This window comes from Galeopterus variegatus, unplaced genomic scaffold, assembly GCF_000696425.1.
Source record: "Galeopterus variegatus unplaced genomic scaffold, G_variegatus-3.0.2 Scaffold138, whole genome shotgun sequence".
Classification (NCBI taxonomy): domain Eukaryota; kingdom Metazoa; phylum Chordata; class Mammalia; order Dermoptera; family Cynocephalidae; genus Galeopterus; species Galeopterus variegatus.
In genome coordinates this window covers 192,670-213,824 of record NW_007726249.1, presented here as the reverse complement: position 1 = coordinate 213,824, position 21,155 = coordinate 192,670, and the positions used below count along the sequence as shown (strand labels likewise).

Genomic DNA, 21,155 nt, shown 5'->3' with positions numbered 1-21,155 from the left:
CAAGGGTTAAGATCCCCTTACCGGTCATCTTTTAAAAAAAAAAAGACAAAACCTTTAATATTTGATCTTTTAATTTGGGGGAAAAAAACCTTTTTATCGTTGAAAATTTCAAACATTCAGAAGTAGAATCAGTAATGGCTATGTACTATCACCCGCTTTTTTAAAAAAATTGTTTTATTTTTTATTTGACACGTACTGATGGTACATATTTATGGGGTACAGAGATGTATTTCAAGACAGGTATACAACGTGTGACGGTCAAATCAGGGTAATCAGCGTATTCATCATCGCACACACTTTTCGTTTCTTTGTGTCGCCACCTTTCAGCAATGACCAAGTGAGGGCCGGTCTCGGTTCATCTGGACCCGTGCCCACTCATGCCATCCCCTGGATGATTTTCATTTAACAGCTTTATCGAGACGTAGCTGACGTCCAGTAAAATGCACGTATTTAAAGTGCGCAGCCTGAGAAGCTTTGACACGTGCACGCAGCTCCATCTGCCCCTCGGCTCCTTAGTTTCCTCCCCACCCCTCCCACCCCCCTCCCAGGCAATCCTTCCGCTCACTGTCACTATGGCACAGTTTGCATTTTCTAGAATTTTCTATAAATGGGACATACGGAATATGCTCCTTTTCTTGTCTACCTGCTTTCACTCCGTGTAATTGTTTTGAGCGTGCCAGGAGATCTGCTCAACCCCGCAGTCCACTGAGCACTTATTTTCTTGTTGGATGACCCCGGGGCAGCTGCTGCTCTGTTCTCGTGGGGGCTCTCTGGACCCCCTGCCCTTGCCATCCTGATCCTCCCCCATGACCCTTCCCTGTTTGCCTTAGATGACCTGGTGGAGAAGACACCATGCTCATGGAACTCCTCCCGTGTCTGCGAATGTCGACCCGGCATGTTCTGTGCCATGTTGGTCACCAACTCCTGTGCCCGCTGCGTCACCCGCCCCCTCTGCACACCAGAGGTGGTCGTCAAAGCCCAGGGTAAGCAGTCCCACTCCCAACCAAGGGGCTGAGGCCTGTGCCTTCACTGCTGTACCTCTCCCTACCTCCAACCGGGCAAGTGACCTTCAACCCCAGCTGTTAACTAGGTCAGGTGTGAGCTATGGTTCTTCTGTGAGTAGTTAGACCCAGTGAATGGAATAAAATCCAGATCTTGCATTTTGGTAAGAGGTTCTGATGATTTTTAAAAAACATTCCTCTGGGGCTGGCCCGTGGCTCACTTGGGAGAGCGTGGTGCTGACACCCAGTCAAGGGTTAAGATCCCCCATCTTTTTAAAACAAACAAACAAACAAAACATTGCTCTTCCTAAAATTATTGGGCTGGTAAAATCTTGATTTGTTTACAAGGCTGTTTTATTGACTCAGATAATGAATATAAAGATTCTAAAGAGGCTTCCAACTCAAGATGGTGGACTTTGCTGGTGTGCAGAAAAGTATAACCCCCTGCCAGTGGGGGTGGGAAAAACAGGGTGTATCAGCAGATGAGAGATTTCAACAAGTTTCTGGAAGGTTGAAAACAGATGGAAAGATCGTGGCAAATGAAACCAAGTAGAAGAAAGCTCAGCCCAGATCACTCCACGAGGGCTGCGGGGAATGTGAGGGGTAACTTGTAAGACCTTCAGAGAGGCTGTGGGCTCAGACCAGGCAAGCTGATTGAAGGGCTGGAGTGAAGTGAAGAACTGGAAATGCAATGGGCTGTAGGCACATCTTGAAAATAAAATTTAAACAATTGTAATAATGGTACTGCATGGGCACTGACTAGTCTGCACAGACGATGCCTCGATTTTTTTTTTTTTTGTGGCTGGCCACAGGAATTGAACCCCAGACCTTGCTGTTATTAGCATCATGCTCTAGCCAACTGAGCTAACCAGCCAGTCCAGATGCCTGAATTTTTATCCCCTGGGAAAAACAACTTTTTGACTCACAACAGTGAAAGATTATCTAGGGAAAGCAGGGCTGCCAGTGTGGCACTGCCACTCTGCTTGTAAAGCCCTCTTTATTTGTGGACTTGTGAGTGCACCCTTTTATTAAGCTAGCCCTGCCCAGTCACCCAGAAATGAAGACGGCCAGCTCGCACTCCCCACCTGTGGGCCCAGCGTTGCCAGGCAGGCTTCCTGCTCAGGGGAGAGACCCATGGTGAAAAAGACGCACCAATAGCACAGCAGAAGCATCCCCCCTCCCCCCAGCTGCTGGAATATTCAGCACAGACCTTTTTAATAAGTATGAATGAGCAGCAACGATCTTCAGACTTACAAGGAAAACGCACTATGAAGGAAAATAACAAGATACTCAACAGAAAACTTACTACAGACGAAGCAACGATAAGTCCAGGGATAGAACTTAACATTAATCGGGTGTCCACAGAAAAATTCAGGAAGTTGTTACATCCGTAAAGTGAGCACATAATGCTATGAAAAAGGAACAATAAGAGGTCAGAGGACAATAAATGGCTTTGAGACAATATGTTTGTTATCACTCCGTTGCCTCTTGGCTCCTCATTCATCCTTCCACACCTGCTCTGCGATGGGCTGGACTGGAAGCATTTCTCTTTCACAGTGATGGCTCAGCTTTGCCAGCAGAGGGTGTGAGAGGGCCGTGGCAGGGGGAAGGAGGCCTCTGTTGGCTGCATTTTTTTTTTTTTTTCCTTGCTTGGCTGCAATCTGTCAGCAGGGCGTGTGGGAGGGGATGTCTGGTGGTGCTCTGCCCCAGTGGTGCTCTGCCCCAGTGGTGCTCTCAGAGCAGGCAGTCCCTCTGCAACCTCACAACCCCAGCCTAGGCATGGTGACCACCTTGATGTGGCCCTCCTGATATAGACTGGCACTCTCCAGGCCTCATGTCTGCAGAAGTATCCTGACTCCGTCTGTGCACCTCCCACCAACCACCGGTCTTCTGCAGCTCATTTCTTGAGGCCCTCCCAACATGGTCACTGTGTGCTCCAGGCCTCACACCCACAGTGGCACCTCAACGTTCTCTGTGTACCTGACCTGAAAAATATGAGACTTTGGATTGAAAGGATCTACCAAGAGCAAAGCAGGGTGAATGAAAATTACCCATACCTGGACATAATAGTCACACCACTATTTATTTATCCATTCACCAGCTGATGACATTTGGGTTATTCCCAGTTTAGGGGTATTATGAATAAAAGCAGCTGTGAAGTCTTTGGGTTGACATATATTTTCATTTCTCATGGGTAAATACCTAGGAGGGGTGGCTGGGTCACACTGCGCTGGCCAAACAGAATGTCTTTGAGGACCAGTTCAAAGCTGGTCATCCCTGATCTGATCCAGCCACCTCATTTTAAGATAGAGAGAACCACAGGGCCAAAGCTAGAGACAGAGTGCAGGGATCATGAGTCCCATCCCAGAGCACTCGCTGTCAAACCACACCTACTCCTTCTCAGTTCCGAATCTAGAATTTACCCAGTTAAATTACAATCAAGTTTGAAGGCAGAATAAAAACATTTTCAGACGTAAGAGGTTCAGAAAGCATCTCCTTATGTATTCTCTCTTAGAAAGTTATTTGAAAATGTAATCCAGCTAAATTAGGGAGCAAAAAACAAAAAAAAAAGAGGAATCTGTAGAATCTAGAAGACAGTGACTCTATCCTAGGAGAGCAAGGAAAGGGAAGTCCCAGAACAACAACAACAGCTACAGACCAGCTGAGCCACATTAGGGGAAAATGAAGGGCTTGAAGGAAGTATCTCCAGGAATCAGAGGGAGAATTGTAGTAAATTTCATGATTAGTAGAGTCGAAAAACCTGAGGATATTGCAAAGGCATTATTATTCTTCTTTCCACAAGAAAAAGAAAGGCAATTGAAAACTCCAGGGAAAAGAAAAAGCTGACAATAAATTTACAGTACAAATATGAAGATAAAAATTTAATCCGATTTTAAGCAACTGCTGGATGTACAAAAGAACCTCCATTTGACTTTGATGCTAAGACCATTCTTTAAATGGCCCAAGGATCGGTGTTTGGGTTTAAAGAGAAGTATGGTATGTAATGTCTTTTTTCAGTTTGGTACATAATGTCTTTTTTTAAGTTCCTAAATTGAGACTGACAATAGGCAGGTTCCTTTTTTCCTCTTCCAGTGGGCCCTTACCAGAGAACATGGGCAGACTAACTAGGCAGTAGATATGGCCAGTGTTCATCTTTAGAGCCAAAGGGGGAGGAAAAGGAGGAGGATCACTAACCCAGGGAGGAAGGGGGAAGGTTACAGGTGAGGCATGGTACATACAGAGAAAAGATGAGAGGCAGCCAAGGAGTGCTGGGTTCACCTTCTGCATTTAGAGGAGGAACAGCAGATCTGTAGCTGGATTCCAGAGAGTGTCCCAGCAGCAGCAGCTCAGACCGTGGGCCTATCTGGTAACACCAGGCTGCCTTGGAGAGAGATGGGGCTCTCTTCTCATGGTGCTAACTGGGTATAGCCATGGTTAGTGGGTTAGTGCCCTTGTGCACAAGAGCTTCTCCAATCCTCTCAAGATAAGCTTTCACAGAAGCTCAGTGACATTTCAAATACTAATTTAAATACTGATTTACAAATACATAGAAACTATCATAACAAATTGCATCATGTTTCCCATAGCCTAAGGGTGCCAGGCTTCAACTAATGCAGGTAATAGTCTTAGCGACCACATGGAAAGACATAGCATCTGTTTTTGACCCCCCAAAGAGGAGGGTTCCTCAGGACCCTGCCAATCCAAGAAGGAAATTAATCCTAGTTTCACTTTCTCTTCTTAATGTTTCATGAAAAATCGGAGAGGCATGGCAAGAGCTTTTTAGAAGGGAGATGTGGGGGGGTGCAGGGGGTTGCTTTGTACCACATCAAGGAAAAGGTGGGGCCGCCAGGGCCGTGGGGGTGGAGAGGTGTCGTGGCTGGGCATGACTTGCTTCAAGTGTCAGCCAAGTTTTTCTGCCCCAGAAAAGCAGTTGATTGTAAGCTTGTAGGAAAGTGCCCAGTCCCCAGGCAGGAAGTGGCGTGGTCCACTAGAGAGTGTTCTAGTCTTAGGACTCATGATCCCTGTGTTCTGGCTCTAGCTCCAGCTCTGTGGTTCTCTCCATCTGTAGGGTGAGGTGGCTGGGCTGGATCAGAGGTGACCAGCTTTAAACTGGCCCTCAAAGACTTTCTGTCTGGCCAGCACAGCAACCCCTCCTAGATACTCAAGAGAAATGAAATTATATGTCCCCACAGAGGTATATACAAGAATACTCATAGCTGCCTTATCATAATGACTTAAAACCAGAAAGAACCCAAATATCCATCAACTAGCGAATGGATACACAACAGGACAGAATGCTATTCAGCAATAAAAAAGAATGAACTACTGATACTTGCAACATGAATGAATCTCAGAAACATTATGCTGAATGAAAGAAGCCTGACACCAAAGAGTGTATACTGAATGATTCCGTGTATAGGAAATTCTACAACCGGCACACAAATATGGGTCTGGAGGTGGGGGGAGAACTGAGTGAGGTGGGGCACTAGGGACCTTTCTGGAATGAACGGGATGTTCTATATTTTGATTGGAGTTATAGTTACATTTGTCAGAACTCATCAAACTGTACACTTGGGCGACACTTTCTTGTATATAAATTATGCCTCAATAAAGTTGATTTAAAAAGAAAAAGAACTTTAAACATTGAGGCTACATGTAAACATCAGGAGATTCCAGGGTTCTCTTAACTAAGAACAGAAGGTCTCAAGTCACTGGCCACCTTCCTGGGTGATCGCCACTTCGATCTTTTGAAGCATAAATCTAATTGTTTTAGTCAACTACAGCAGCAGGAATCCTGTGTTACAAACAACCCCCGCCGTGCTGCCTCCCCGGAAGTCACCAGTCCCTGCAGGTTATATCTTTCCTAGAGACACCAGGCTCTGGGTTCTGATTCCCAGATGTTGCCACCCCCCTGCAGGTATGGCTGAGAGGGACACTACACCCCCGCCTCCTCCCAGGACCCACCCTGATTGCAGCAGCACCCCAGGGAACAACGAGGCGCCTGCCAGGTGACTCCCCAGCCCCTTCTCTCCATTTGGCTGCTGCAGGATGGGGGCAGGGGGGAGCTGGGCTGGGGATGGAGATGGGGCCACAAGTCATTTTGGGGAATGCGTGTCCAACTCTGTGCTGGCACCATTGGAAAGTCAGAAGGCCTAGAAACCCATTATGTGCCCTCAAAATGCCTGGCAGAGACTTTGGGCAGAGGATCTAGGGACCCCGGCCTCGTCTACATAATCTCTAGAGAAAGATGATTATTACTGAGCACACACTGACCTTTTTCCATCTCGCCTGCCGTGGGTTTCTCTCTCTGCAGCAGCCGCTCCACCCTGGGCTCCCCGATCGACTCTCAGACCAGTAAGATGCTGCCCGTCTCTACGAGCGCTCCCACCCCTCTCTCCTCCACAGGAAAGCCCATTCTGGATGCAGGTAATGAGGGGTTCCTCCCAGGGGCCAGGAAGGAGGCTTCTCCTTTGTGTGTGTGGCCTAGAGGGGTGTGGAGGGGTAAACAAGGTTGATCCCCAGTTTCCAGCTTCTAGAGTTGGGGCCGTGGCTCTGTCCTTTGCTATGACTAGTCTTTAAAAGTTACTTGTGAGCAGTAACTTTTTCACAGCTTCATCCCTGTGGCCCATAATTGCTACTCAGAAAATATTTGTTGAATAATTTCACAACCTTGGTTAGTTGCTTAATTCCTTTGAGCCTTAGTTTTCTGATTTGTAAAACTGTAATGGCATAGACCCCTGCAGGGTCGTAAGTGGTATAGTATGTCGCTAGCATGTTACCCAGCATGTTTTGGACAGCTGCTGTGTTGTGCGTGTGAAATGGCATCGGGTAATGCCTTTCAGGACTAGCAGTCCTAGTAGGTGACACTAGGTGGTGGTAGTTCTCAAGCCAGTAGCTCTCACAGTGTGGTCCTGGCTGGCAGCCTGGGCACCTCTTGGGAACTTGTTAGAAAAGCAAATTATCTGTCCCACTCCAGACGGACAGAATCACAAGATGCATTTTAGCAAGATCTCTAGGGGAGTCACATGCACATTAAAGTTTTAGAAGTACTTATCGAGCATGTACTACTTTTTAAACATCTAAAAATGGACTTAAAAAGTGATAACTAGATACATGATCTCCATAAGCAACAGAAGAAGAAAAGGCAGCAAGTGTAGTTCTAGGATGGAAAGAAATATATCCACGTAATGGTCGAGAGCGTGGGCTCTGGAGTCTGCCTGGCCCCACTCAGCCGTGACTCAGCCATGACTCTACCAGTTACACTTGGGGTGACTTTGGGCAAGATCCTCAACCTTTGGGAGCCTCAGTTTCCTCATTTGTAATGGTACCTAGGGCATAGAGTTGTTGATTCACTCGTCCAGGGAACACTTCCGGAATAGACCCTGTGCCTGCCCTCATGAAGCTGGTGGTCTAGAGGGAGGCTGAGAGTCGTATTGGACTCGACCACCTACCTCACCCCCTCAGTGCTCTGCCCTCCCGACCCGGGCCCTCGGCCCACCATGGGTGCTTCTACTGCCCATCACACCGTGCCTTCCTCCTCAGTCCCCAGACTTTGTTCTTTCGGACCTCAATTCCTCCTTCTTTCTGGCTCCTTGGCTCAATTTCTCATCCTCTAGAAATGGTTTTGCTCTTCTCTCTACTATGGTTGACTGGCTTCCTGGGGCCACGTAGGGGAGGACAGGTAGGTAAAAGATGGATCAGATACAGTCCTGACTTGGGAAAGGAGCACATATTGTTAGCCATGACGGAATCCATGTCCCAGAAGAAATAGGCTGGGGCTGTCCTGTGTGGTTGCAGCGAGGGCCCCTGCTCCCTGCTGTGGGGCAGAGAGTGCAGGGCCCCCCCGTGTTTCAGGACCTGTGCTCTTCTGGGTGATCCTGGTGCTGCTGGTGGTGGTTGGCTTCAGCTTCTTCCTCCTGTGCCGCTGGAGGGCCTGCAGGAAGCGGATTCAGCAGAGTGAGTGAATGCGTCCTGGGGCCTTGGGGAGGGTGGGTTGTTCTGTGCCACCCTGGGCTGGGTCCCTCCCCTGCCTGCCCCACTCTCTGAGGCTGACACCTCCAGCCCTTGTCCTGGTGTCCTTTCAGAGCTCCACCTGTGCTACCCAATCCAGACCTTCCGGCCCAAGCAGGAGCCCTCAGGTAAGTGTCCAGCAGCCTGAAGGGGCTGCCTGAGCCAGATGGCACCCAGCAGCTCTGGGCCCTGGCTTTGGGCTCAGGAGTTTTAACTTCTAGCCCAACCACGGAGCTCCCTGTGTGTGGCTCCTCCTCTGTCTTTAGCCTCATCCGCAATGGGAACGTAGTGCAGGTGAAAACCGTGCGGCGTGCTCTGTGCAGCGTCTGGGTGGAGCCCGGGCAGGGAGGGGTGACCATCCGTCTGGTCTTTCGTTCTTTCCTCCACGGTACCGGAGTGCCTGCCCTTCCTCTCCTCTTTCTCTCCCACCTCCCTCCTTCCCTCCCCTCCCTGTCTCCCCCCACCCCCTTCTACTCCCTGGTAAATCAGCTGCGGGGGCGTGGGGCACGGGAGGACAGCTGGAATCCTAGCCCTGCCATGTACAAGCTACACGACCTTGGGCGAGTTACTTAATCCCTCTGTGTCTCAGTTTCCTCATCTGTAAAATGGGGGCAGTAGCACCTACTTCAGAGGGTTGTGTGTGTATTCATCGAGATGGGGCCTGTTAAGTACGTGTGGCGTGCCTGAGCTGTTATCTATGGACAGGCTGGCCTGTGACTAAGGCCTTTTTCCTCACCAGGAGGCCCAGGCCTTCTAAGTTCTAGGTGGTTCTGAAGCCCTCCCTGGCCCTTGCTCTGATCCCTGCCCAGCCTCCAGGTCAACTCTTCCAGACAGCTTCCAGACAGCCTTCCAGAGCCCCTGACCCTCCCCACCCCTCTAGGCAGGGGATCTCTTCCAGCTCTCCCCTGGGTGTGTGTGTGTGTGTGTGACATGCATGTTGCAGCCCCTAGTACCAAATGCCTTCTCTCCCCTGTGCAGGCCAAGGTCTTCCTTAGCACATTGCAAGTATTGACTGAGCACCCACTGTGTGCTGGGCACGGACAGGGGAATTGTCTGAGCCTCCTTTCTGGCTTACAAGGCAGGCTCCCAGAAAGGGCCTCACTGACTCCTCCCAGTGAGGTCTTCATTGCATAAGGAGAATACCAGGCTCAGAAGGGTGGACGACTGTCCCGGGGCCACACGGCCTGTAGCAGCAGAGCTGGACTCAGGCGCTGGTTCTTGGGGAGATTTGCCCAACTAGAGTTTCTATTTGCAGAGGGCTCATCCCTGCCCTCTCTTCCATCCTCTTCTCAGCTCTGTCTGCCACCCCAATGCCCGCCCAAGAGCCCAGTGGTCTTGAGAGCAGGTCATTGTCCCCACTGCCCCCAATCTCCCCAGGACCCCTGGAGAGCCTTGCAGTACGCCGACTGTGGCTTGGGCTCAAAAAACAGTCCACTGAGGCTTGTTTTGAACTTGATGAGTTTCACAAGCAAGCACTTGTGTCCCCTTTGCAAGGGGGTTTTTGTGTTTTCATAGTTTCAAGCCTGTTTCCATGAGCTGTCAGGCTCAGTGGCTCATTGAAACCGGCGTTTGCTTTCTTGACATTTTTCTAGTATTAGAATTTCCATTGCCGTCAGTTTATTTTTTTCTTCAAACCGTTGTGAGAACAGTTTTGTTACAAAAAGAAAAAAAAAAAAGAAAGAAATTTTAAAAAGCACCTTCCTTTAAGAACCCAGACCTAGACCTACCAGGAACTGAACCACAGTGGCAGACTCTGGCATCAGTGGTCCTGTCTTGGGCCGCTTCTGGCCCTCTGGCTTCCAGCGGGTGCCTCGGGGTCTGGGTTTCCAGGCCTGGGAAGGAAGGTAAAGCCAGGACAAGCAAGCACACAGGGCACAGGGGGAGATGGCCAGTGCGGGATGGACACCCCTGCTTTCCCAGAGCAGTGCGTGCTGAAGGGCGAAGGAGCATTCATTCATTCATTCATTCATTTGCTCATTCATCTATTCAAATCATCTTCACGGAGCACTTCCTTGGTGCGGGCTCTGTGCTGGGTACAGAAACTGTCCTTAGCTTCCAGACTAGTGTCAGCTGCTCAAAGGAGCAGGATGGGATACATCCCACCCTCCACATCCTGGACCTCTGGGTGGGGTGGGGGGAGATTTTGGTTCATTGAGCAGCAGATGCATCAGGGCATCTGTGATCTGTGCAAGGGCGATTAGGTGCTCACCAACCATCTCTTGAATTAATTTGACTTTACTGCGTTTGACCACACCTGACCTCATTTTAGTCCTCCAGTGGCCTATGAGGCATCTACTGCTATTATCTCCATTTCACAGATGAGCAGCCCGAGGCACAGGAAGATGGAGTAACTTGTTTACGGCCACATGTTTAAGAAGCAGTAGGACTAGGATTTTATTGTTATTGTTGAGATTTTTGTGAAAAGCGTTTCTCACCCTCAGCACTATTGACATCTGGGGCTGGACAGTTCTTTGCTGTTGGGGCTGTCGTGTGCACCGTGGATGTTCAGCAGCCCAGCAGATGCCAGCAGCAGCCCCCATTGTGACAACCAAAAATGTCTCCAGACATTGCCAAATGGCTCCTGGGGAAACAATCCTGGTTGAGAACCACTGATCTAAAATTCTTTTAATCCTTCACATTAAGGGTCACTTGAGTCATTACTTCATCTGTTATTTTTTTTTATTTTTTTATTTTTTTTCCTTTTTTGTCTTTTTTTTACTGACCGGTAACAGGATCGCAACCCTTGGTGTCGCGCCCGTACTTCATCTGTTATTTCAGGCAGATTTAGGTTGAAAATTCTTTTTTGCTTTAAAACAATTTCAAATTTACAAAAAAGTTGCATGTATAGTACAAAGAACTTATTTTTCCCTGAACCATTTGAAAGTAACTTCCTGAGTTTATGCCTTATCCCCCCCTAATACTTTAGAGTGTATTTCATACAAATGGGGGCGTATTTTTACATGATTGTAGTAAAATCATCAGAATCAGGAATTCACCTCCATGCTCTACCACCAATGAATTCTCAGGCCCTGTTCAAATTTCTTCATTTGTCCCGACAATGTCCTTGATAGCAGAAGAATCCAGTTCAGAACTGTGTGTGCCTTTGGTTGTCTGGTCTCTTGAGGCTCCTTCGTCTGGGTGGGTTCCCCAGGCTTCACCTGCACTTTCACAGCCTTGACACCTGGCAAGAGTACAGGCCGGTGATTTCATGGATGCCCCTCCTTTTGGGATCATCTGGTGCTTCCCATCAGTGGACTCAGGTCGTACATCTATCTTTGGCTCGAAGATCCCAGAAGTGATGCTGGGCTCTTCCGCGGGCATCCTTCCAGGTCCAATCTGTCCTTTCCTGGTGCTGTGCACTTTGAGCATTGATGGGGGTGGTGCCTGCCAGCCTCCTCCACAGTGAGGTTGCTCTTTTCTTTTTGATAAATTCCTGGTCTTTCTAGAGGAGGAACTTTGAGACTAGGTGGATAACCCATTCATTATCAGCTTTCACTCTCTTCGTTTATATACTCCTACCTGTGTGGAGTCACGGATTCCTGTTTTGTTCCGTGGGTTATGTCTGTTACCATCATTATTTATTTTACTGCTATTGTACCAGATGAGGTCAGTGGGAGCTCCTTCAAGCTGGCACCTCTGTCCTTTGGACCTGTCCCCATCCTTGTGTGCTTTGAGCACCTCTTTACTGTAAGACGCTCTGGCTCATTTTGTGCACTCCTGCCCAAGCCCTGGAATTGGCCATCTCTGCAAGGAGCCCAGGGTTTGAATCTAGGAGTGCCTGTTGCCAAGGACTGGCTGAACCTCTGCACCAAACTCCTTCCTTGGACCTGTCGGCTTCCCACAGCCTTGGGGAATCACAGGCCAGAGAGAGGACGGAAGGGACCGAGAGCTTTAAATCGTGCGTCAGAACTCCAGTGCTTGGTGCGGCCTTCAGAGCAGCCCTGGATGCAGTGTCCTTGTCCCAGGGGGGCCGCTGCTGCCCAGTGTGTTCCTGGACTCCAGGCCTGGGGTGCCGCATGTGTTTACGAGAAGATCACGGTCATTCTAAAAAGCAGGGAAACCAATAAATGAAGACAGTGCCCTTAAGCAACATGTTTAGAGGAAAAGCACTTATGAAATCTGACCTCTGTACTTGACTAGATTTGTGTTGGGTCTTTATCAAAGTACTCATGAGTCATAACATGGCTATAGGGGGATGCTGGAACCTTCTGGGTTCTGCGAAATCTGACCTCTGTACTTGACTAGATTTGTGTTGGGTCTTTATCAAAGTACTCATGAGTCGTAACATGGCTATAGGGGGATGCTGGAACCTTCTGGGTTCTGCCTTTCTACCTTCATGTTGTCTTAACACTTGTTTCTGAGAGTCAGCACTGAATGCCAATTTTCTTCTCTGTGGATAGACTGCTAAGCCGTGTTATCATCCTAGGCACCTTCCCTTTTTAATATTTTAATTTTGAAAATTTCTAAATAGATGTCATTCTTTAGAACCATTTTACATTTACAAAAAATTTGAGAGAACAGTGCAGAGATTTCCCATATACCTCATACCCAGCTTCCTCTGTTGTGACATCGGACATTGGTGTGACACGTTTGTAACAGCAAATGAACCAATGTTGGTGCACTGTCATCCCCTGCAGCCCCTGCTTTATTCAGATTTACTTAGTTTTACCTGGCGTTCCAGCATCTCACCTTACATTTAGTCAGCACATCTCCTGAGGCTCCTTTGCCCTGTGACAGTTTCTCAGACTTCCCTTGACCTTGATGGCCTGGACAGCTTTGAGGAGCCCTGGTCAGGTATTTTGCAGGAGGCCCCTCTGCTGGGATTCGTCTGACGTTTTCCTCTTGGTTAGACTGGGGCCTTGGGTTTGGGGGAGAACCACAGATATTGAGGGGACATGTTCTCAATGTGACTTATCACTGGGACCTTCACTTTTGACATCTCATTTCATCTTCACAAAAACTCTGCAAAGTTGGCGTGATCCGTCCCGTCTTCCAGATTGGAGGAACAAGGCTCAGAGAAAAGAAGTTCTATTGTGCTGGGTCTCCCTGCCAAGGAAGTCCCTGTTCCTCATTGTTTGGCATTTGGCTTGTTTTCAATTTTCTGGTTATTACAAATACCACTGCTGTGCACAGCCCTTTTGTTTTCTTTAAGGTTATTTCCTGAGGGTGTGTTCCTCAAAGAGGGACTACTGGGTCACAGGGTGTGAGGTTTTTATTGCCAGATGGCTCTTTAGAAAGATGGAACCAATTTGCAGACATAAGCAGCTCCCTGTTCCTGTTTTTCCTGTTTACCCACTTCCGCTCCAAGACCGAGTTTTATCATTTTTATTTATTTTGTCTTGTAATTTTTTCACATGCACTTTTTTTTTTTCTTTTTGGCCACCGCTGTGACTTAGCACTCAATATCAGTTGGCTGTTTGCAAAACTCAAAATCACTCTCTAAGGTTGAAGATTTGGCTACACTGACATCATTGAAAAGAATACGTGTCAGGCCAGGGAGGATTTCTCAAAGTGGTGACTTGGGCGGTGGACACTGGCTGCCTCCAGGGAGTGAGCCATGACCTCCCGAGGTGACCACTGGGGACAGCAGTTACCAGGATAAGTCAGCTCAGTGCATTTGCTGAACTGAGAATCAGTCCTGCCGTTTTACCCAGGTGCAGCTTCTGGCCATCTTTCTGGTCCCTTTTCCCGTAGACACTTTGTACCTGCTGATGGTCTTTTAAAAGGTACCCCTGAGAGCGTTTCCCAAACTAACGGGGACAGCAGTTACCAGGATAAGTCAGCTCAGTGCATTTGCTGAACTGAGAATCAGTCCTGTCGTTTTACCCAGGCGCAGCTTCTGGCCATCTTTCTGGTCCCTTTTCCCGTAGACACTTTGTACCTGCTGATGTTCTTTTAAAAGGTACCCCTGAGAGCGTTTCCCAAACTAATCCCGTGCCCACACAGCATGTTCAAACTGCCAGTCTTACTTGTGTTTTACCTTATTTCTTGACTGACCTTGGGGAGTGTATGAGCCGGGATTCAGGGCTGAGTGTTCCCCAGAGCTGCTGAAATCTGAGCGTGTGTTCTGGAGGTGGCTTAGCTGCCGTCCTGGTGTCCTTGTAGCAGATTCGTCTAGTCAGGTGTGCACACCTGGCAGCAGCACAGTCCAGGTCTCTGTAGGCGGCCTCCTTGGGAGTAGTTAAAGGCTGTGCACCCTTGAGGATGGTCTCTACTGGGAGGTGACTTGCCCTAGGAGGGCTAGATGCCTGGGTGCCATCTCTACCTTTCTCAGAGGGCTGATGAGCCAAGGTTAAATGTCACTTCCTTCTTGGCCATGACCTGGCCTCTATTCAATAAGAGCGAACAGTCTGAGTGGAGGGCAGGGTGGTGAGGCTGGAAGGTAACGGCTGTGCCCTAGGAATCATTGTGTCAGCCCCTCCTGAGCCTACAGAGGGTGGAACGGAAGGAGGTGAGATGACCAGAGAGCAGTTGTCCCCTCAGGGGCTGCTGCCTGGCTTCTTTCAGTCACAGGGGGAGAAAACTGAACTCGGACAGGCTGGAGCCAAAAGGGCTCCAGGATAGACTGGCTCCAGGCACATCCACGGCAGGGTCATGACAACGCCCTCAGGATCCACAGTCCCCACTCTACACCTCCCTGAGGTCCTGGAAGCTACAAGGTGGTGGCAGCAGCCACAAGCCAACTTCTGACCCAGACCCCTAGTCTCAGTTGGGGGGTGTGCTTCTCCTAAACCAATCCCTGTGCTTGTGTGGTTGGGGTGGGGGAGGGGGGGTGCCGACTGGCTTCGTCACTCGCAATGAGAGTGGCTGGGGAAAGAGATGGTCCCCGGTTCTCCAACAACCACTGTAGAAGTGAGCACAGGAAAGGGAGCCCCCGTGTCCTGGGCCTGGGGGTGGGCACTGACTCTGAAACCCTTCCACTGTTCCCCAGACTCAGGACCCGACCCCTGGGCCTGACCTCAGCACCGCCTGCCATCCAGGGGGCCCATTTGCCGACAGGTGGGGGGTGAGAGGCAGGGCCCGGTGGTTGTCAGACTCTCCTTGGTGAAGTTGCTCCTCTTTTGCTTTTTGCAGATTCCAGACCCAGGAGGAACTCAACAGTGAGTACCCCTCCCCTTACCCCCACCTCAGCTTTGTGACCCCAAATTTGACTCCTTCCCTAACAGAGCTGCGGTTTTGAGAGCTGCTGGGTGGGGATGGGGTGGAAGGGCCATTCCCCTGTCACAATGCCCGGGGTGCAGGCCCCTGCTGCGAGTTCAAGCCAGCTCTGCCCCACTGCAGGGAGCCCTGAGCCCAGGGACCTCGCCTGGGCCTTTGGCCAGGCCTTGGCCGAGGATGGGGAGCCCCACCCCCACAGCAGCCTCCAGCTCCTGGCACGGCCAGCTGGGAATTTCCAGAAGGGCTTGCAGGCTTGGTTTTGGCCACTTTTGGGTACCAGGTCTGGTCTGGAGGAAGGCTGTGTTTATTTTCTCCTTTTCTCCTTTACTCCTCCTTGAGTTTCATCCTCGCAGCTGGATGGCAAATCAGCAGTGTGAATTTTTAAAAGATTAGCTACCATGTATTGAGCACTTACTACGTGCCAGGCGCCTTTCTCTGTGCTTTCTAGAAGTTGTCTCATGTAGTCCTTAAAACATGCTGGAGTTGGCACTGTTGTCCCATTTTATAGAAGAGGAAACGGCAGCCTCGGCAAGGACTGTGGTTACACCACTGGTGGCTCGATTAGGATCTGAGCCTGGCTGGGCTGACTGCAAAGCTGGTTCTCCATCCTGTTCCCGAGCTGCCTCCTAGTGAGAATTCCTCATCTGCCTCTGATGAAGCGCTCACTGTGTGCCAGGCGCTGGGTGGGGGCTTTGGGAATGTTACTGCTGATCCTCTCAACCATCCAGTATGTGGCCATGGGTGGGACCCTCATTGGGCTAACCTGGTGCCCCACCTTGTGCCCAGCTTCCCAGGGGCCTGCAGGGGTGGGGGCAGGGGCATTGCGCTCTGGAGCGGAGGGAGGGGTACAGGGTGAAGCATTTGTGTGTGGCCCATCGCAGGTCTGCAGTCATCCCCCAGTATCCATGGGATTGGTCCCAGGACCCCCCGTGGGTACCATAATCCACAGATGTTCAAGTCCCTGATATAAAATGGCGTAGTATTTGCATATATCCACGCACACCCTCCCGTATACTTTAAATCATCTCTAGATTACTTATCATACCTAATACAATGTAAATGTAGTAAATAGTTTAATTGTTTAAATAGGTGTTGTACTACATTTTTATTTATATTTTTATTGTTGTATTGTTATGTTTTCAAATGTTTTTTGAATATATTTTCAAATATTTTTGACTCGCAGTTGGTTGGATCCAGATATAAAACCCGAAGACAGGGAGGGCTGACTGTGGATGCTCCAGTCACATTTTCCCCCATTTATCAATTCTTCCATTACTTTCTTTTAATTCAAGCAATCAGACATTAAGAAAGGTTTCTACCCAGTAATTTTGAAGCGTAACATAAAGAACCACTCTCTGAATTACTCAAACTCCTTCATTTAGAAGGCTGAAGGTGAAGATCTACATTAGGACATTTCATGAGGCCACTTCTTTGCACTTAGCTGTAAAAATCAAAAACCAAACCAACACTTTCCTAAAGACATAGCTATTTTGAGAATGCATTAGTGTAACTGTAAAAGACTACTATCCCAGGAGGCCGGGGTGGGGAGTTGGGTGGGGGGTTCCAGGAGGTGAGGACCTGAAGCTGCCACTTGCAGACTTTGGTGCTTACGAGTGTGGCTTTTGGAGCAAGATGCCAGGGCTCAAATCCTGGCCCAGACACTTACTACCTGTATAACCCTGGGCAAGTTGACTGCTCCATGCCTCAGTTTCCTCATCTGTGACATGGGGAGGGTGCTAACGTTACGCGCCTCATAGGGTGGTGGTGCAGATTAACACATGTCAAGGATTTAGAATGGGCTCTGGCATGTGGCAAGCATCGTATGAGTCGCTGACTCTTATCCTTACTGTTCAGCCCAAATTAAAAGCAACAGACGTCACTTGGAATGCTGCATGCAGGTGTCTCATGCTGTCAAGGCTGAGCGGCCCGGGGGCAGATCCTGGTAGCTTTAAAGCAGAGAGAGAGACTCCCTGGGTTCTATAGAGATGAAGAAAATGCGGCTTCCTGGCTCAGAGGCTGGGAGTAGGGGAGGTGACCTGCATCAGCACCATTTGCTTTGTGCCCACAGCAGCCAAGGAAGATCATATCAGTGGCAGAGCCGGGCATGGACGAGCTGGGGTTACTGAGTCCCCTGGCTGTGGAGAACTGCCCTCACCTGGGGGCTACCTGCCCAGAGAGTCTGCCGCTGCTGGATGCCAGCCCGGCTGGGGCTCCCGCATCCCCCAGGGACCTCCCTGAGCCACGGGTGTCCACAGAGCACACCAATAACAGGATCGGTGAGTCAGTCTGTTTGGGGGGTCCTGGTGTGGCCATGGCCAAGGAGGCAGAGGGGAGATACATGCTGGGTCCTGGATGGGAACCAGAGACCCTGGAGCCAGGAGGCCCAGCAAGGCAGAGGCGTGGACTCTTCTGCATAGCTGGCTCTACCTCTTTACGCAACTTGCCTGTCTGTAAGATAGGAAGAGCAGTAGTATTTACATCTGGGGGCCATTGTGAGAATTCATGAAATAATGTGCGTGACATGCTGACCCAGTGCCTGCTATTTCTAAAGTAAGCGTGGTGAAGAGCAGTAGTATTTACATCTGGGGGCCATTGTGAGAATTCATGAAATAATGTGCGTGACGTGCTGACCCAGTGCCTGCTATTTCTAAAGTAAGCGTGGTTGCCATCCCCAGCCCCCAGCACGGAGCACCCAAGGGGACAGGGGGAGACACACCACGACGATAAGACCTGCTGCTTATCTGGTGCATTCTGTGCACTGTGCAGATGTCATCTCTTCATCTCTAATTGTCACACTACCTTCTGAGGACGGTGTCTTTCTCCCCATTTTACAACTGGGGAAAACACAGCTCAGAGGGGTGGAGTGATTTTTCCTGGTCACACAGCTACTAAGTGGCACCACTGGGGCTCGATCACATGTCTGCTGGACTCCAAAGCCCTTGGTTCGTCCCCACCAGCACCTGGACTCTGCAGAGAGTGGGCCCAGGTGCCCAGCCACGGATGTCATGCTTTGGCCTCCCATGGGCCCCCTGCCTCCTCTCTCTCCTCTCTCTGTCCTGGTACAACCAGAGAGTTTTCCCTCAAATATATCCCTGTCCACGCACCCCCTGCTTCAGAGTCTGCAGTGGCTCCCCATTAACTTCAGAATGAATTCCAGGATTCTCGTCCCAGCATTCAAGGCTGGTCACAGCTGGCTCCTCCCACTTTGGGGCAGTTTCCTGAATTTATGGATCCCGCTCTCACTTCTAAGCTTCTCTGGGGAAGCTGCTTCCTCATCTGGAACAGCCGTCTCCACCCCCCTTGAATCCAGTTAATTCCTGATGTCCTGGGGGACCCTGTGTATTTGCCTCCTCCTCCAGGAAGCCTTCCCTGGCCTCTCCACTGTCCTGCATAAGCCAGATGCCCCTCTGCCCTACCCCGACACCCAGGTCTCCCCCTGCCCAGTGTTCTCAGCACCCAGCAGTGTGACTATGTTTACAGCCTCCCACCCACCTCCACCTGGCTGTAAGCTCCTTGAGGGCAGGGCCTCGGTGGGCCCTGTGTCTGTCTTCTCTGGAAGGGTGACTGGCACTCAGATAATACTGAAGAGGCTCTCATAATTGTCCTAGACATTTCTGTGCAGACGCTGGTGGTTAGAACTCTCTAGGGCAGAGTCTTTCATACCAGACTGTAGCCTTTGCAACTGTAGCTTTCAGTAAGTTTTATTTTTTTAATTAATTTTTTTTTCTTTCAGTAAGGTTTATTTGGAAAATAACATATTTTGGGAAATACCACCAAAGGCTTCTCTTTCCAATTTCCTGAAAAGTCCTAGTTGGAACATTGAGTCCTTGCTGAGCCCAGTGCCTGGAGCGCAGGGGTGGAGTGCAGGAGTGTTTGGGGGGGGACAGCACAGGAGGCAGGAGGCTCCGAGCTGCTCGCGGTGTGGGTAGCCTTCCTGGAACGACCTGCTAGCCTTTTTGCTGAGCAGGGTGGTGCAGCTGCCCTCCCACGGCGACTCCCTTGTCCTGATACCACCCTGGAGGAGCATTCCCCCCCACCCCCCTGGTCCAGTTCCCAAGAAGGACCAAACTCAGGCCTGAGCTTCATCCCTCTTTCCCAGGGCAGCAGACAGGGGGAACCCCTTTCTCCCGACCCTTACCCCCCACTGCACCAAGATAACTCCCCTGGATTCTGGGGGGTGGGCAGCCCTGTGATGGGGACAGAGCCAGAGGGATCAGACCCATGGAATGTGAGGGGGGCCAGGCTATCGCTTTGGCTTCTTCTGCCTAAAGAAATCCATCCCCCTCTCCTCGCGTCTACCCCACCTGCCTCTCATCTCTCCTCTGGTCTGCCCTGTCTGTCCTCCTCCTGGCCTTCTCTCACTCCTGGGGTCTCTTCTCTCACTCCGCCTCTGGCCCCTTTTTTGCCTAGACCCTCTGGTCAGGGTTCCCAGGCCAGAGCCTTGCAGGCCTCGATGGAGGTGTGGGCTGGGGCCTCAGCCCTGCTGTCTGCTTTGGGGCCTGGGGGGTGTCCAGCCCACAACTTGTCCTACTCTCTTGTCCTTCCCTCTAGTTCTTGCTGCGACTTCGAACACTTCTCTCTTTGCTAAGGGTGTTAAAAACCAAAATAGAAGGGCCGGTATTATGTAATGGGGTTGAGCGTGCAGGGGCCCTTGAGAATCTTTTTGGGGTTCCTGAATTTGAGGAGCGTAACCGGGCTACCCAGAGAGGCAGGGATCCCTGAGCCCCATGCCACCCCAGCTCTCAGGTTCCCTCTTACACTTCCCCATTCAGAGTCCGGGGCAGAACAGCTGGAGCTCAGACCCTGCCCTCAGCTGAGCCGCCAAAGCTGGGCTGCTGGTGGTAAGCGTGAGCTGACCCAGCTGAACTCCAGGCTCCCCATAGCCCAGCTCCTCGGGCAACTGAGCTCCCCTGAGCCTCCAAGTCCCTGTCTACGGAAAGGCTACACTGGAAGCCCCGCATCAGACAGTAGCGAGGCCCACAAGAGATTCTGCCTCTGATGGACTGGGCTTAGGAGCCCATCCAGGTGAGATGTACCAGCACCTATTATGTGCTGACAGGCACCGTGCAGCCCACAGGTAGGGATTGGCTCTCAGCAGAGACTCTACCTTGCAGGAGGGCCGAGGACTAGGAGCTAATGCGTGGCAAGCGCCCGGCACATGCTCAGCTCTGCTCGTGCTCACTAGTGCTGTCGTGACTGATGTCCTTGTCTGTTTTCTCCCAACTGTGTTCTCCCCTTCCTTACCCATCCCTGGAGAAGTGCCGAGAAACTCATGAGCATCCCCTTAAGTACCAACTGGGCCGGTTCTTAGCTCCTCAGAGCACGGTTCCCAGACGCTACATTGCCTTTGAACCTCAGGACACCTGTAAGGTTGGTGGGGCTTACTTCTGCATCAGAGAGCCTGCGTCATCTGCCTGAAGTCACACAGCAGGAGTGGCAGAATTGGGATTTGGCCCCTCCTCTGCCTCCTTGTCTCATCCTGGCTGGGACTCTGCTCTTCCCATCTCACCCCTTCCTTTGCTTTGCAGAGAAAATCTACATCATGAAGGCTGACACAGTGATTGTGGGGACTGTGAAGACTGAGGTGCCTGAAGGCCGGGGCCTGATGGGGCCAGTGGGGCCTGAGTTCGAGGAAGAGCTGGAGGTGGACCATGCCCCCCACTATCCGGAGCAGGAGACAGAACCGCCTCTGGGCAGCTGCAGGGACATCATGTTCTCTGTGGAGGAGGAGGGGAAGGAGGACTCGTCATTCACGACTGCCTCTGAGAAGTGAGGCCTCCCTGCCCTGTGGGAGGCCAGTGTGGCATTGCTGCACCAAGCTGCGGGCAGAGGCCCATTGGGCCTGAACTGAGGCTCCAGCATGTAGTGGTAGATTACGTGTCAGCAGGAGGGGTTCTGGTGATCTCTATTTAGCTGCCCCAACCCAGATCCTAGGGGATCTGGGGCTTGTACAGAAGAGACACTCCACGGGGACTGGATCCAGAT

General features: G+C 50.6%; 1 protein-coding gene across 2 annotated transcripts in view; it reads left to right on the top strand.

Moving 5' to 3' along the window:
* The window catches only part of TNFRSF8 (tumor necrosis factor receptor superfamily, member 8), a 52,010-nt gene extending 31,067 nt beyond the window's left edge, over positions 1-20,943 (top strand). Inside the window, exons 7-14 of one of the 2 annotated variants that reach the window (XM_008589691.1) lie at positions 831-983; positions 5,920-6,010; positions 6,316-6,428; positions 7,857-7,958; positions 8,087-8,140; positions 15,087-15,112; positions 17,239-17,446; positions 20,699-20,943. In XM_008589691.1, coding sequence (XP_008587913.1) covers positions 831-983; positions 5,920-6,010; positions 6,316-6,428; positions 7,857-7,958; positions 8,087-8,140; positions 15,087-15,112; positions 17,239-17,446; positions 20,699-20,943 — 992 coding nt within the window. The remainder of the gene's footprint in view (positions 1-830; positions 984-5,919; positions 6,011-6,315; positions 6,429-7,856; positions 7,959-8,086; positions 8,141-15,086; positions 15,113-17,238; positions 17,447-20,698) is intronic. The other variant, XM_008589684.1, reaches the window with a different exon arrangement.
* The last annotated feature ends 212 nt before the right edge of the window (positions 20,944-21,155 follow it).